The 13879-nt window shown below is 49.1% G+C and overlaps 1 protein-coding gene across 3 annotated transcripts in view; it reads right to left on the bottom strand.

Moving 5' to 3' along the window:
* Positions 1-3205: 3205 nt before the first annotated feature.
* The window catches only part of nbeal1 (neurobeachin-like 1), a 34748-nt gene continuing 24074 nt past the window's right edge, over positions 3206-13879 (bottom strand). For 2 of the 3 annotated variants that reach the window (XM_068590306.1, XM_068590308.1), the window contains 27 exons: positions 13123-13298; positions 12727-13015; positions 12339-12647; positions 12081-12230; positions 11821-11978; positions 11559-11683; positions 11037-11163; positions 10802-10950; positions 10568-10701; positions 10361-10465; positions 10175-10270; positions 9964-10088; positions 9695-9835; positions 9455-9585; positions 9146-9255; positions 8780-8897; positions 8586-8683; positions 8346-8462; positions 8109-8198; positions 7901-8010; positions 7591-7763; positions 7372-7466; positions 7014-7130; positions 6675-6836; positions 6290-6438; positions 6070-6205; positions 3206-5063 (listed from right to left, as the gene is read on the bottom strand). In XM_068590306.1, coding sequence (XP_068446407.1) covers positions 4959-5063; positions 6070-6205; positions 6290-6438; positions 6675-6836; positions 7014-7130; positions 7372-7466; positions 7591-7763; positions 7901-8010; positions 8109-8198; positions 8346-8462; positions 8586-8683; positions 8780-8897; positions 9146-9255; positions 9455-9585; positions 9695-9835; positions 9964-10088; positions 10175-10270; positions 10361-10465; positions 10568-10701; positions 10802-10950; positions 11037-11163; positions 11559-11683; positions 11821-11978; positions 12081-12230; positions 12339-12647; positions 12727-13015; positions 13123-13298 — 3795 coding nt within the window. In that variant the 3' untranslated portion in view covers positions 3206-4958. Of the gene's footprint in view, positions 6206-6289; positions 6439-6674; positions 6837-7013; positions 7131-7371; positions 7467-7590; positions 7764-7900; positions 8011-8108; positions 8199-8345; positions 8463-8585; positions 8684-8779; positions 8898-9145; positions 9256-9454; positions 9586-9694; positions 9836-9963; positions 10089-10174; positions 10271-10360; positions 10466-10567; positions 10702-10801; positions 10951-11036; positions 11164-11558; positions 11684-11820; positions 11979-12080; positions 12231-12338; positions 12648-12726; positions 13016-13122; positions 13299-13879 lie in introns of all 3 variants that reach the window. The other variant, XM_068590305.1, reaches the window with a different exon arrangement.

The raw sequence follows: 13879 nt of genomic DNA, 5'->3' as shown, positions 1-13879 counted from the left end.
TGAGGTCTATCTCAGATGGTTTCAGACAGGAAAGCGAACCTATTAGGTATATTCTAGATGGTTTCAGACAGGAAACTGAACCCATTAGGTTTATCCCAGATGGTTTCGGACAGGGAACCGAACCCATTAGGTTTATCCCAGATGGTTTCAGACAGGGAACCAAACTCATGTCTGGTCCAGATGGTTTCAGACAGGGAACCGAACCCATTAGGTTTATCCCAAATGGTTTCAGACATGGAAAAGAAACAATTAGGTCTATTGCAGATGGTTTTAGACAGGGAACAGAACAAGTTAGGTCTATCCCAGAAGGCTTCAGACAGGGAACTGAACCCACGAGGTCCATCCCAGATGGTTTCAGACAGGGAACTGAACCCATGAGGTCCATCCCAGATGGTTTCAGACAAGGAACTGAACCCATGAGGTCCATCCCAGATGGTTTCAGACAGGGAACTGAACCAATCAGGTCTATCCCAGACAGCTTCAGACAGGGAACTGAACCCATGAGGTCCATCCCAGATGGTTTCAGACAGGGAACTGAACCCATGAGGTCCATCCCAGATGGTTTCAGACAGGGAACTGAACCAATCAGGTCTATCCCAGACGGTTTCAGACAGGGAACTGAACCCATGAGGTCCATCCCAGATGGTTTCAGACAGGGAACCGAACCAATCAGGTCTATCCCAGATGGTTTCAGACAGGGAACTGAACCCATGAGGTCCATCCCAGATGGTTTCAGACAGGGAACTGAACCAATCAGGTCTATCCCAGATGGTTTCAGACAGGGAACTGAACCCATGAGGTCCATCCCAGATGGTTTCAGACAGGGAACTGAACCAATCAGGTCTATCCCAGATGGTTTCAGACAGGGGACTGAACCCATTCTTATAATCCCAGAAGGCTTTAAACAGGGCAGTGAACCTTCCACCTCCAGGCTCCAGACAGTGGCATGTAAGGGGGAGGTCATTAATGGAAACTGCTATGAGTTCAATCCCACACGGCTGGCCTTCCAAGAAGCACAGGTGAGACAAATGATATCTCCCATTACAATCATAGGTAATGATGCTGCTGGTTCTAGAGATTAAGCCTCTGTGTCCTCTGTCTCAGGCCTTGTGCAGCGCTCGCGCCCCAAATGCTGAGCTTGCTTCTGTAACCACCGCCGATCTGCACAAACGCCTGGTCTCCCTTGTGACCAAGGGTGGAGAGAGAAGTCCCGTGTTGACCTGGCTGGGAGGTTTGGTCAAGGCAAGTTCCTTTCGTCAAATACCCCCATTTAGAGCAACGTTAGAAATAATCTTGCGACATAATTCTTTATGAATGGTCTTACTTGTAGTGACGCCAACAGTCTGGTCCTGTACTGTGATACAGAATCCAGGCCAAGGAGAGTTTCATCGGATATGTTATCAACAGAGCGGATAGTGTTTTTCTTACCTTGGTGAAACATTGACCGTTGAACTTTTATTTTTCAATGTTCCATCTGTTTCTGTCCTGTCAGATAACAAGACCATAAAACAGTATTAACAATCTAATAATGAAATATAATGCATATGGGACAAGACACATTTTTCTTCATTGCCTACTTTTACTTCTGTAGTTTTACTGAAGATGCCAACACAATGTGTTGACTGATATACTGTGTGTGTGTGTGTGTGTGTGTGTGTGTGTGTGTTGGCGTTGCGCACCTCAGAACGAGAAGGCGTCGTGGGCCGACGGGTCAGAGTGGCGTTACAGCGACTGGATGCCGGGTCACCCCAACATCCACACGGATAAACCCGTCTGCGTGGAGATGTTCAAGATGGGTGAGAACACGACACAAACACGTTGGCGATACAATTTAGTCATTTGCCAATCAGCATTTCCTAGAAGACGGCATCAGGCATGTTCAAGTGTGACCTGGGGGGGAAAAAATACAACCTTTAACCACACTATTATTTACAAAGGTTACCGACAGGTGAGGTTCAGATAACCGTCTTGGTTACATCACGGAAAGTTGGATAAGATAAAAATATTAACTTGCATGAAGGAATCTTTGCCCGTTGAATTGCAATACTTCCTTATTGTTCTGTCCTGTTCATACATTTGTACATGTCATGAATACCAGAGTACTGTGTCTTACGGCGAGCCGACTCGTCTTTCACAACGCTGACTCGACCCTTTCTGCAGATGAGAGCTGGTGGACGGCCGCCGACTGTGAACTGGAGAGAGCGTCCATCTGTGCGTACCAGATCGCTGCATGAAAACCACAAAGACACACAAGAGGGTGGCTGTCTTGACACTAATTTGAACTACCCTTCTCTGCATACATCTGTATTGACTCAAATAAAACTTGGCATATTACATCAGCGTGTGTGATCTGTGAAAATAGGCCATTTTACCTTAAACACAGCAGTGAGTCTTCTTCTTTAGACCTCAGACAGATGAACCACAATTAACACGACACATTTAAATTTAGACAAGACTTTAATGATCATTTTCCACTTGTGTATACAAAGCAGTTTGTACAGATTAGGGAGCCAAGTTAAAACAATTTGTTACAATTTCGTACCTGGAAAGTGCAAAAGTACATTTCAAATACGCTGAAATAAAAATCATGCTGTACATTATATACGGTATTCATAAATAATCACAGATATACACACACATCCATTTGGTGACAGTCACAGAGAATGCTGCCAAGACACAACATTTTTTAAATTTTTTGATTTCGCTTTGAAGTCCTATATTCTTGGCTTCTGTTGAAACTGTGGATGTTTAACGTCTGGAATGCTGCTTTCGTTAGATTTACTGTGAGGTCTGGGACGATGAGAGAAACCTGTGTTAATGCCACACTGGGATAAAGGCACTCCGTTTGTTGCAGTCGTGGAACAACTCAAACAGTGGTCTATTGTCTGAACGACAAAGTGAGGATGAGCGGACGAAGAAAAACATCTTTCACAGAAACCTCAGAGAGAAGGACACAGATTGGTCTTTGCGCTCCATCTCGCTGTGACATTTAAATAAAAACTAAATACAAAATCACTTTGAAAAAGAAGAACACCCCCTCTCCCCTCCCCCCAAAAAAACGAGAGATACCTTGTGTCCAATGCCGAATTAATGGCTCGTGAGCCAAAACAATCAAGGTCTGATAAGCCGCGTCAACAGAATTTCTTTTTTTTTTTTTTAAATCATCATTGGCATGCACACGCACACACACACACGCACACACACACACACACACACACACACACACACACACACACACACACACACACACACACACACAAGCAAGCGCACACACACACACACACGAGCAAGCACACACACACAGTCTCAACCACAGAAGCTTCATACTGTGGCTTTTTGTGGAAAGAAATCCCATTCACACACTTGAACAACACGATCTTCCAAAGCGACCTCAACAAGGCGTGCGAACCTTCTTGAAGAACTCAGACACTTTCACAACGAGCAGGAAGGAGAGTGAGATGTCACAATATACAGACGAGGAGGAGGGATGGACAGTCTGAAGGCAATGATGAGAGCTGAAGGAGAGGGAGGAAGATGTGGTGCATTTACTGTCCTGGTTAAACTGTAGGAAGACTGAAGATAAAGGGCTGGCGGAGCAACCAAGACCGGACAGAGGAACAGGAAGAAAACTTTAACAGACACCCGACGAAGGAGCTGTATTGTTGTGAACACTGACATCTCGTTAAGCCCTTGAGGAGTGCGTGTTTCTCCTTCTTTTGCAGGTGTCTGAACAGTCAGAACAGTCTTAAATATGCAATACTATGCCTGCAACTATGCCTGCATTCAAGAGACAAAGAGTGAGCTTTAAAACGGCTACTTTTACGTATAAATAAACACAGATTCAAGTAAATTAAAAACATTCGATGAAGCGTTGTGTGACTTTAAAGCCGCATCTCTCTGTACTGCAGTGACAATGTAGTGTTTTGTCCGTAGTGTAATTTTTTTTCTCTTTTTACAAAACTATATCTGAAATGACGTGCCGACATTAAAAAGACAGACAGCTACAGATGTTTCTAGAACAAAACAAGTCGGCTACATATCGAAGCGTTAAAAACAACAACCATGACTTCTCCATCACTGTGTTCGGATGCTGCCTAATCTCAACATGGACCAATGGACCAACAAAGACGGCAAGTTACTGGGTACATGCAGAAATCTGTCCAAAAAAACAAACGCAGAGAAAAGAAACAATAAAAAAACACACTCACATATATGTATATACACATACATATATATAAACATATAAGAATGCATAAGAAAGGCAAAGAGTTTGGTCTTGTGAGTGATGGAGCCGTCTTACTGCATTAAGGCTGCTGTGTGGCAGCTTTGAGGCAACCATGAGAAGTCTCCACCTACAGAGCACGGGCCCGCCTGTCTGCATCGAAGGCAAACTAAGAGGGAGGGGGACAAAAAGGCCACTTGAAACTATATTTTGACAGAGAACATGGCAACACCCTGCGCATGCACGCACACACACACACACACACACACACACACACACATATATACATACAGGAGAGCAGTTAGCGCACCGATCCTGTCGCATTGTTATCTGAGCAGGTCGGAGACTACACGGTGCCTCAGTGGAGAGAAACATTAGTGTCATGTAAAAATGATGATGAGTAGCCGAGTGGAGCCATGGGGTTTGGTACTGGCGTGGTGTTGCTGAGGCTGGATTCGAACCGTGGCGCCGGCGCCGTACGCTTAATCCAAAAAGCAGAAAAAAAGACACAGAGAAAAACACAACAGACGAATGGGCGCACAGATTTTGCGATGCTCTCGCACCTCAAAACACCGGCCATTAAAGAGTGGAAAGGTATTGGAGGAACTGAAGGGAGTTCCTTGGACAGAATGAAGTGAACCGTTTGGTGATTGACAGGTATGGAGGCGGGCTGGGTGACAGGAATGTGGGATGCGCGTGGGAAGGGTTCAGGGTTGTGGGGACCAGGGAGGGCGGGTCAGTCGTGGTCGTGCTGGGTGTTGTAGACCGTCTCCCCCGAGGAGATCTGGGTCATTCTCTTGCTGGAGCCCCACAGCTTCCGTGTGATCTGGCCCGAGCGCATCTGGGAAGAGCGGAGGAAGGAGAGGAAGAAGTGGGATGGGGGAAGAGTGTGGGGAGGGGGAGGAAAAGCGTGAAGTCAAAGGAAACCGGAAGGAAAGAAAAGGAGCGATATGATTCATGAGTGATTGGTTAGTTCATTGCAGCTTGTAAAGCAAAATAAAATACCAAAGCTTGATTCACTTTGAGAAAAGATGAAAAGCAGAAAGGTGCGATGGTTCACATGTGACGACTAACTACCTGCATCGAGCTCATCTACACCCTCACGCTATTTACACTATCAAAACATCAAAGTCTATCTTGGCGCAGGGTTACTCGTTTGCATTATTAGATTGTGGCTACACTGTTAATATGGCTTGAGTTTGCAGAAAGCGTTAATTAGTCTTGTTTCACAGCATATTTGTTATAGTGGTGAAGCACACACAAACACGTCACATAATGACACTCCAGGTAAACAGCAGGAGTTTATCCCAGGTCAACGGCAAAATCAAGTCAAATATTGCGCGGATGAGGTCAGCACGAAACGTTGTTTTCAGGTCACGGTTGTGGTTCTAGTGGCCACCGTGTTCGCTCAAAGGAGTTAAATCTGTGTGGCTCAGATGTAAGTGTGTGTAAGTGTGTGTAAGTGTGTGTGTGTGTGTGTGTGTGTGTGGTTTGATTAAGGAGGAATGAAGAAATGTGGGAGTGACAACCATCCCTGAGAAGGAGGGGTGACTGTGGATTAAAAGGTTTTTGAGGACATTGAGGCCAAGCATTGCAACACACGCGATATGTGCAGCCGGTTTATCTGTGTGTGTGTGTGTTTGTCAGATCTTGCCGGGTGAAAGGGGGTGAGGAGACTAGAGCCGATGGGGTTTATGGGAGCTTGGAGTGGGGCTGAACACCAGCTGGTCACGCTGGTGGAGCAGGCGGTTTGGCGAGCGGGCCCGGAGCGGGGCCAGCAAGGGGGAGGCCAAGAGCGGCGACCCCTCCAGGCTCTGAGCGATGTAGTTCCTCAGCGAGCTCTTTACCTCCGCCGGCTTGCCCACGCCCACGATGATCAGCTTGCCGTCCTCCAGGCCCACGAGGACGTGGCTCTGCTCCTTGGTGACCGAGACGCAGCGCACCGGCACCCTCATGGCCATGGGCTCCGTGCTCAGAGACAGACTGCACAGGAGAGACGAGTACAGTTGTGATGGCCACATGTGCTCGCACGCTGCCGTTAGAAAATGCAGTTTCCGGGGAGTTTACCTGTAGAGGTCGCGGATGGACAGGTATCCCTGCTCGCTGCCGATGACTACGTACTCCCCCGACACACACATATCGGTCACCTGCTCCTTCAGAGGCTCGCTGCAGAGGTGCTTCCCATTGACGGAGTAAAGGTGGAGGGCGTTTTTATCCTGGGGAGAGAAAACGAAACATCTCAGTTCTCACAAACAAAGTTTGAAAAAGACAGCACAGAGTTTTAACTGGAAACTTCCAAATAAAATCCATAGAAAATAAAGTGTAACTCTTCTTGGGAGTTTTGCCTTTCTCACAGCTGTGATCTACTTATTTCCACATGCAGTCCAAAATATTTGAGATTCAGCTTTCCCAGGTTCCCTATTTTTGTTGGAGCAGTTTATCTGCCGCGCACCTTGAGCGTTGCTTTGCCCTCGAGGCAGGTGTGGACCAGCAGGTGACCCTCCCAGGACACGGCCAGGTGGAGGATGGAAAGCGGCAGGGAGCTGTCGCACGGCGGCCGCAGGCAACGCATGTACTGGCCCCGACGCACCGTGTGAATGATCACCGTCCCGTCCTGCGGCACAGAGAGTGGAAGCACACATTGAATAACACACACGTTGGGTTATTTCAGGGTCAGTAACCTTCAGGTAAAGCCGTTTTCCAGCTCATTGCAGTCGCTCAGCATGTGATTGAGAACCCACACGTGATTCCTATATCCTGCATAGCGCCGTCATTCTGTGTGCGTTCTTACCCGTGACCCCGACACAGCCATGTCCAGCTCTGTGCTGATGCTGACGCTGACCACCTCGTCCGTGTGTCCATACAACACCTGAACCGGTTTGGGATTGAGACCCACCGGTGCGCCACCCTGCAGAAGCAAACAAAACAGAATGAGAGAGAGAGAGAGAGAGAGAGAGAGAGAGAGAGAGAGAGAGAGAGAGAGAGAGAGAGAGAGAACGTATCTGGTGGTGGGATGGAAAGAGAGTCAAGTGCCGAATAGGACAATGCAAGTTTCCATCCTCTACTGCTTTGGTGCATGTTTTATGAAGTTGGAAGGATGACTTTAAAACTCTTTTCGTGGTGTACAAGCGCAACCCGGCTGTGCTGACCTGCTGCAGAACCTGCCACACCATGCAGGTTGTGTCTCTGGAACCGGAGATCAGGTGGATGCCGCAGTGGTCAGTCGACAAGCAGGTCACAATGTCTGGAGGAGAGAGGTGAGCGAAACCACCGATTGTTACAGGACAATCGTACGCAAACAAATCATACACATACAAAAGAGACAAAACACGCTGCAGCCTTATTTCCAGTCTAAAAGCATCGGTTACCCATGTGTCGGATGTGCTGTCCCACAGTCTTGCCCTTAACCAGGGAGGTGACCCGGAGGCTGTTGTCCCAGTGGCCGCCGCTGAAGAGCAGCTTGCCGTCGTGGGAGGCCACGAAGAGCCCGGCCGTCACCTCCACGCCGGGGGCGAAAGGTCCAGAGAGGGAACGCTGGGTCCTGGGAGAAGATGGTGAGAGGAAGATAGAGGACGGAGGGTTCGAGAGCTAAGAGAGGGGACGCAACCAAGCGGCAAAAAAAGTCTGCATTGCATTGTCACCGCTCTGTAAATACTGCGTTTGTGTGCGTGTTCTCACTTGGCGTTGGACACGGTGGGGTCCTTAATGAAGGTGAAGTAGTTGGAGATGTTCTTGTTGTAAGGCAGCCACCCGTGGGTCCCAACCAGGCAGTTCTGACTCACTGTCACCTGGAGACGGTGCAAACACCAAGAAGATATCATATGTCTACCTCCTGCCCTTAACTCATTCCTTTTGTGGACAATTATAGGAATGGGTGTTTGCTCACCATGGTGTCAGGGCTCCCCTGGGTGATGAAGGAATGGGACTGATTCTTTGGCACCACGACTTTAACCAGCGGCACGTTGTCACTAATGCCCTGCAACATGCCGGGGGAGAGAATTGAAATCACAGTTATTATAGGGGCATGTTTTCATGACAAGGTAATTTTGGTTAAATTATTCCAGATTTTTGTTTACTAGCTTTCAAAAAGAAAAAAAGGTGCCGAGCAGTCGAGAGATCAAACCTCGACAAAGAAGGACTTGAGGTCGCTGAGGTGTTCGAACATGCTGAGAGGACACGAGTCAAGCTGAGCATTCCTCTTCTCCACTTCCTCCTGAGGCAGCCGCACTGGATGGGGCTCCTACACACACACACACACACAGACACACACACACGCCAAAGTCTATAATCCATTCATGGGCACAGATAAAGGGCTTGATGAGCTCGTCAGGGTTCATGTTGTGTCTGGCGTGTGCGTCTGCACCTTGAGTAGCTGGCAGGGCGTCTGTCCAAAGTTGCTGATCATGCCCTCCAGGGCCTTGCGCTCCTTTTCATCCGTGATGGCGTCCAGGTCCACCGCCCCTGCAACACCAGACCAGTTAAAAACACTACGCTAAAATACAACAATGTCAACTGGAAAAACCCGTGGCAGCGTCAGCACTGTTCTGGATGCTTTACCCTCATATGTGCAATAGTAGAAGACGTTGAGGGCCTCCACCGCCGCGGGGCCTCTCTGCTTGTAACCAAAGATCAGATCAATCCACTCGTGAAGGTGCGCCGATACGTACTCCGACTCCTGTCATGAAAATACATGCACACTGTGGTTGTAAAAGACATAATAAGGAGCTCCGCACAAAACATAATACATATCATGTATATCAAAGGTAAAATATCCTCTTTGGTGTCATAGACCAGATACCGGACACTCTGCACTGATGTCACGCCATTAATCATGGTTTTTGTTCTACCTGGTTTTCCTTCTACAACATCTAATGAGAATGATCCCCAAGAAGCAAAGTCATACAAATTAAAGCTGCAGCTCACCAAGGCTTTGCGGTGTTTGTAGATAAAGTCCTCGGGGGACTTGGCCCATTTGGGCAGAACAACATCATCCACCCTTTCCTTGGAGATCTGCAGGCGACCCAGATCAAAGCCTGCATGATGGACAAGGGAACATAAAGAGGGAAGCGAGGTATTAAAGAGAGTATGAACAATGAAAGGGATCAGAAAACAAACGGCAGCAAAACATGTTTACGTCTTAAGAAAATACACAACATTGATGGAACTACGCGTTAGTTTTGTGTATAATATTTCAACACATTTGCAAAAGAATCCTTAATTCTCAAACCGTACCATTTTTGTTCTCAAGGAATTCTGGGAAGTAGAAGAACTCCGGGATGAGCTCCTTGACGTCGTTGGGGTTGTCCATGAGGGTCTGCCATGTCGCGGGGATGGAGTGGAACTGGCGGTCGGCACAGTCGAACCTGAACAGGATGGAACGACTGAGCATCTCTAACAAACACTCGACAAAAGCAGCTTCATGCTGGCACACGGGAAAGCAGAGGAGCGGGTGTGAACGGCTGGTCTCCTTACCGTCCGCTCTGCAGTTGGATGTGCAGGGAGGTGAAGGGCTCCACTCTGATCAAGTAGTGCATCACTCCGGCAGCGTTTGAGTAGTGGGTGCCGTAATGAAACCTGTCGATGGTGCCGGTTGGGTCCTCGAAACTTTCATACCTGATGGTGCACATTTGAAAAAGGGGAACTTGAGCCAGACGGATTATCAGAAAACGTGCCTTTTCCCCAGCTGCTTTAGGGATCATGTATTCATGAGAATAACTGGAGCACAAAGGGATGAAGCGTACTTTTCTCGAACAGCCTTGGCATTGCGTTCGTTAAGAACCGCCACTGGTTTCGAAAGGTCCCTGAAAACCCGGGGATCCGACAGGTCCAGCTCCTCTGAGGTGTAGTCAGCTAGAATCCAGGGAAACTAGTAACACACACACACAACAGGTTAGCTCAAACACTCACCTAGTCGCCACACTTATACGGTCATGTATTAAGTGAGGAACGTACCACTGGATACTGAGCCAGGTTGTTGTACGTTCTGCCTGCAATCGTGTTGAGTTGCATCAAGTAGTCGAAGTTGGAGATCTCCCGGTTCACCCATTTCTGTGCAAAAGCAAAGTTTTCTCAGTTTAACACAAAATATTACAAACCACATGATCAAATCCTCTCTTTTAAAAACAAAAGATCCCTGACCTGTGTCAGTCCCGAGGCTTTGAGGAGCTCCTGTGGTGAGCGGGTTCCATAAAGGCTGATGGATCGCAGCAGCAGCAGCATGCGGCTGTAGACCTTGTTCCTCACCTGTTGATAAGAAACCCAACCGTGAACTATGTCAAAAGGCAAGAGGGGAGAAATTCAAACCTCATTTATTTGTTAGTTCAAGTTAAATTTGTGACTCGTCACCTCCTTCTTGAAGTTCAGGAAGTAATTGGTCTGGTCGATGAGGAAGATCTCCAGAGCTGAGCGCCGCAGGTTATAACGCCGCAGGTGGACCTCTCGGATCTGAGACAAGGGCCATTTGAAGTCGTGGCCCACTCCTTCGGGAAACAGGTCGACAGTTGGTGTGTGTGTAAAAGTTTCACAATTTACTTTATACCTCCCATCTTTTCACCTTTACCTCCCTCGCCCCCTCCTCACCTTCCTCTTTCTCCGGGCTGCCGTCGTAGAAGTAGATGTGTTGGGTGGTGAGCTCCAGGCGTCCGGGCACCACGTCCACCACCGTCACCAGCTCGCAGTCCTCCCACAGCACCAGCTTCTCCTTCTGGCCCGCCTCCTCCGCTTCAACTCTGCAGGACAAAGCATTGCAGGCTGTGACTCTCGACTACGACGGGGGGATGTGATGGTTCTGTGGTTGCCGTGTTGGGTGACTGACTGGTTGTTGGCGGCGGCGGGGTCGTCCTCCGGCAGCTCCAGGATGTCGTCTGCTAGGTCGCTGACTTTGACCTGCTTGGCGGCCTCCAGCAGCAGAGACTCAGCGTTCACGCGCTGCTGATGGACACCTGGGAAGAGCAAACCCGATGAGAGAGGATTAAACGCTGAGGAGGAAGCATCCACAGACTTGCCCATTCACAATATAAAAGTCAAAATAAAATAAGAGCCTCGACCTTACAAACAACTTAATAGGAAACCCTCCCCCCAAATAAAACCCAGTGGATCATCCTCCCCATCAAGTAGATTAAAAGGTGTAACATGAACTCGGCTTTTTCAAGGTCAGTCCTTTCTAATCAGTTTATCAAGGGTGGGCTGGATGAGTGTGCTCATGACATACTGTACACACACGTATTCCTCATCAGCACATCCACCCACTGAATACATCGGCAGAATTTGCAGCGAAATTTAGTCCCACTATTCGAGCATACATTTAAGAGACGCCAGTGAGGAGTGGCCTCCTTACCCAGGTTGTCTCTCAGAGCGCTGGCCTCCCGGTGCGGGTCAAAGTTGTAACTACGAACCAGCTTCAGCCTCATGCGGGAGAAGTTCTCAGCACTGGACACCCTCCAGTGCATCTCATCCTGCTGCCTGTTTAGATGGTTAATGAAACACACTTGTACATCACGAAGGCATCCGTTATTGACATCACTATATATTATATTAATAAACTTTCTGCTACTGCAGTAGAGAGCATAAATTGGGAGGATGGAGGTTGACGTCGGTACCTGTCGGCCCAGGGCCCTCTCTCACACACCAGACCCCGGCGTGCTGCCTTCCACTGCCTAAGGGTGGCGCTGGTCTGGCTGTGCTGCTGCTTCAACATGCTGTTGTAGCGCAGGTTCTCCTGGCGGCCTCGCCGCGAGAAAGGCTCCACAAACTGCTCCTGGAGAGCAAGAATTTATGGGAGACGAGCTTAAGCTTTACACCACAAGATTAGATGAGACGGGGGTCCAAGCTAAGATTATTTATCACTGATCCGACTAACCTGGAAGCGGATCTTGCTCTCGCCCCTTTCCCTCTCTCTCTTATGCAGGCTGACCATGAAAGCCTCGTAGCACTCCTTCCAGTAGAGAGCCATGGTCTCGTGGCCCTGGCTGAATGTTTCGATTTCATACTGCTTCATGTACGGGATGATCTGGAGACGAGTGGAAGTAAAAAGCAGAACATTCCCGTTAACTTTTCCAATAAGTCCACATCTGATAGAATCCCAAACAATGATTCTCTCTAAATCTCCGCCTCATACATATTTGTCGAGGTAGACGCGCCACTCAGGGGAGTTGCAGTACAGCTGGAAGTCCTCGAAGAAGGACGGGCTGCCGTTGGTGTCGGGGAGCTGGGGCAGGTGCAGCTCTATGAAGAGGAGGCGGTGGACTTTGGAGAGCAGCGTTCGCAGCAGCGGGACCAGAAAGGAGTACGTCTCCTCCCGTTGCTCCTGGATGGAGCGCCGCAGGATGCCCTCTACCTTACCCAGCAGGTAGCAGGCCTCGTCCTGGCTGGACACCTGCTTGGTCTGCAGGATGCCGTTGAGCTTGGCTGTGGCCATGGCACACACCTGAGACAGAGGCCTTTTATTAATGTGCATGCATTTGAAAGCCCATCAAATACAAAAATACGCACAAAAAATAACTCACTTCAGGGTCCTCCTGAGCCATGAAGCCCAGCAGCAGCCGCAGTCCAACTTGTGAGAGTTGGAACCACTGGACGCCGGCCGAGTACCACACCATGAGGCTGTCCATCAGCGTCACCGTCTCCTCCAGCACCTTCTCCGTCCACAGCGCCGGGTTGACCAGGCCCTCCGCCTGCAGGAAGTCCTGCACCACGTGAAGCAACCGGACCGCGTTCTCCGTGTGCTGCGGCAGCGTGGCGGCCGACGCCTCGCGGTTATCGCCCACAGCCCACTCCAGCATGCGTTCCATGAGACTGCGTGGGGGAAAGAGAGGGCACAGCGTTCTAGACCCCGTCGACAAACGTGCCTCTGGGAACGTGTTTTTAGCTCATGCTACGTCCAGCGGCGGCGGCGGGCTCACCTCAGTTTGATTTGGTCGACCGGCAGCAGCAGCTCGTTGGCGGTCGCCAGTTTGGTGAGAGCCGAGAAGACCTGGCCGCGCTCCAGCCACGCCGAGTCGTCCGAGCCTTCGACCCCACGCCACATCACGCACAGCACGATCTCCAGCAGCATGGCGCACAGCTCCTCCTCTGCCCGCTAGGGGGCGACATTGCACCAAAAACAGGGAGGGGGAGGGGGGGGGAAAAGTCATTATTCCTTCTGGTGTATAACTGCAGTAGGTAACAGGATACAGCGAAAAGATAAAATGAGATGATGACGACAGGTGATGCGTTCCTTATTTCGCTGCTTAATGCATTCTAACACCCCTCAAAGCCTTGTGTCAGCCTGAGCTTCAGCATGAGCTCCCTATAATCTGTGCTCAGTCTAGAATGTAGATGATTTGTGTTGGCTGAAAATTATTCTGCTGCTTTGTCACAATCCCCGAAGTGAAGCTTTAAAATGACACATCTCATGCCATCACTAACAGCTTCCCGCTTGTCTCTCATTCACCGCCGCACCCCCAGTGCCACCCTGGAAAACAGCTCACTGGATGAAAGTCGGCGCCAGGTAGCCCGAGGTGGTGGTGACATTTCACCCACACGGTACGAAGCCCTTGCTGTGTAATAGCATTAAGGCAACCTTCGAGTACAGACTATCATATGAAATAAAATGATTATTGTGCAATCCAATTAATTCTTTTTGTAATGGATTCAAAATAAATGTAGAGGGAGTGAGGT

The sequence above is a fragment of the Clinocottus analis genome, unplaced genomic scaffold (assembly GCF_023055335.1).
Source record: "Clinocottus analis isolate CAN_PGR_092001 unplaced genomic scaffold, fCliAna1.0.p SCAF_24, whole genome shotgun sequence".
Classification (NCBI taxonomy): domain Eukaryota; kingdom Metazoa; phylum Chordata; class Actinopteri; order Perciformes; family Cottidae; genus Clinocottus; species Clinocottus analis.
This window is presented reverse-complemented; position numbering and strand designations above follow the sequence as displayed.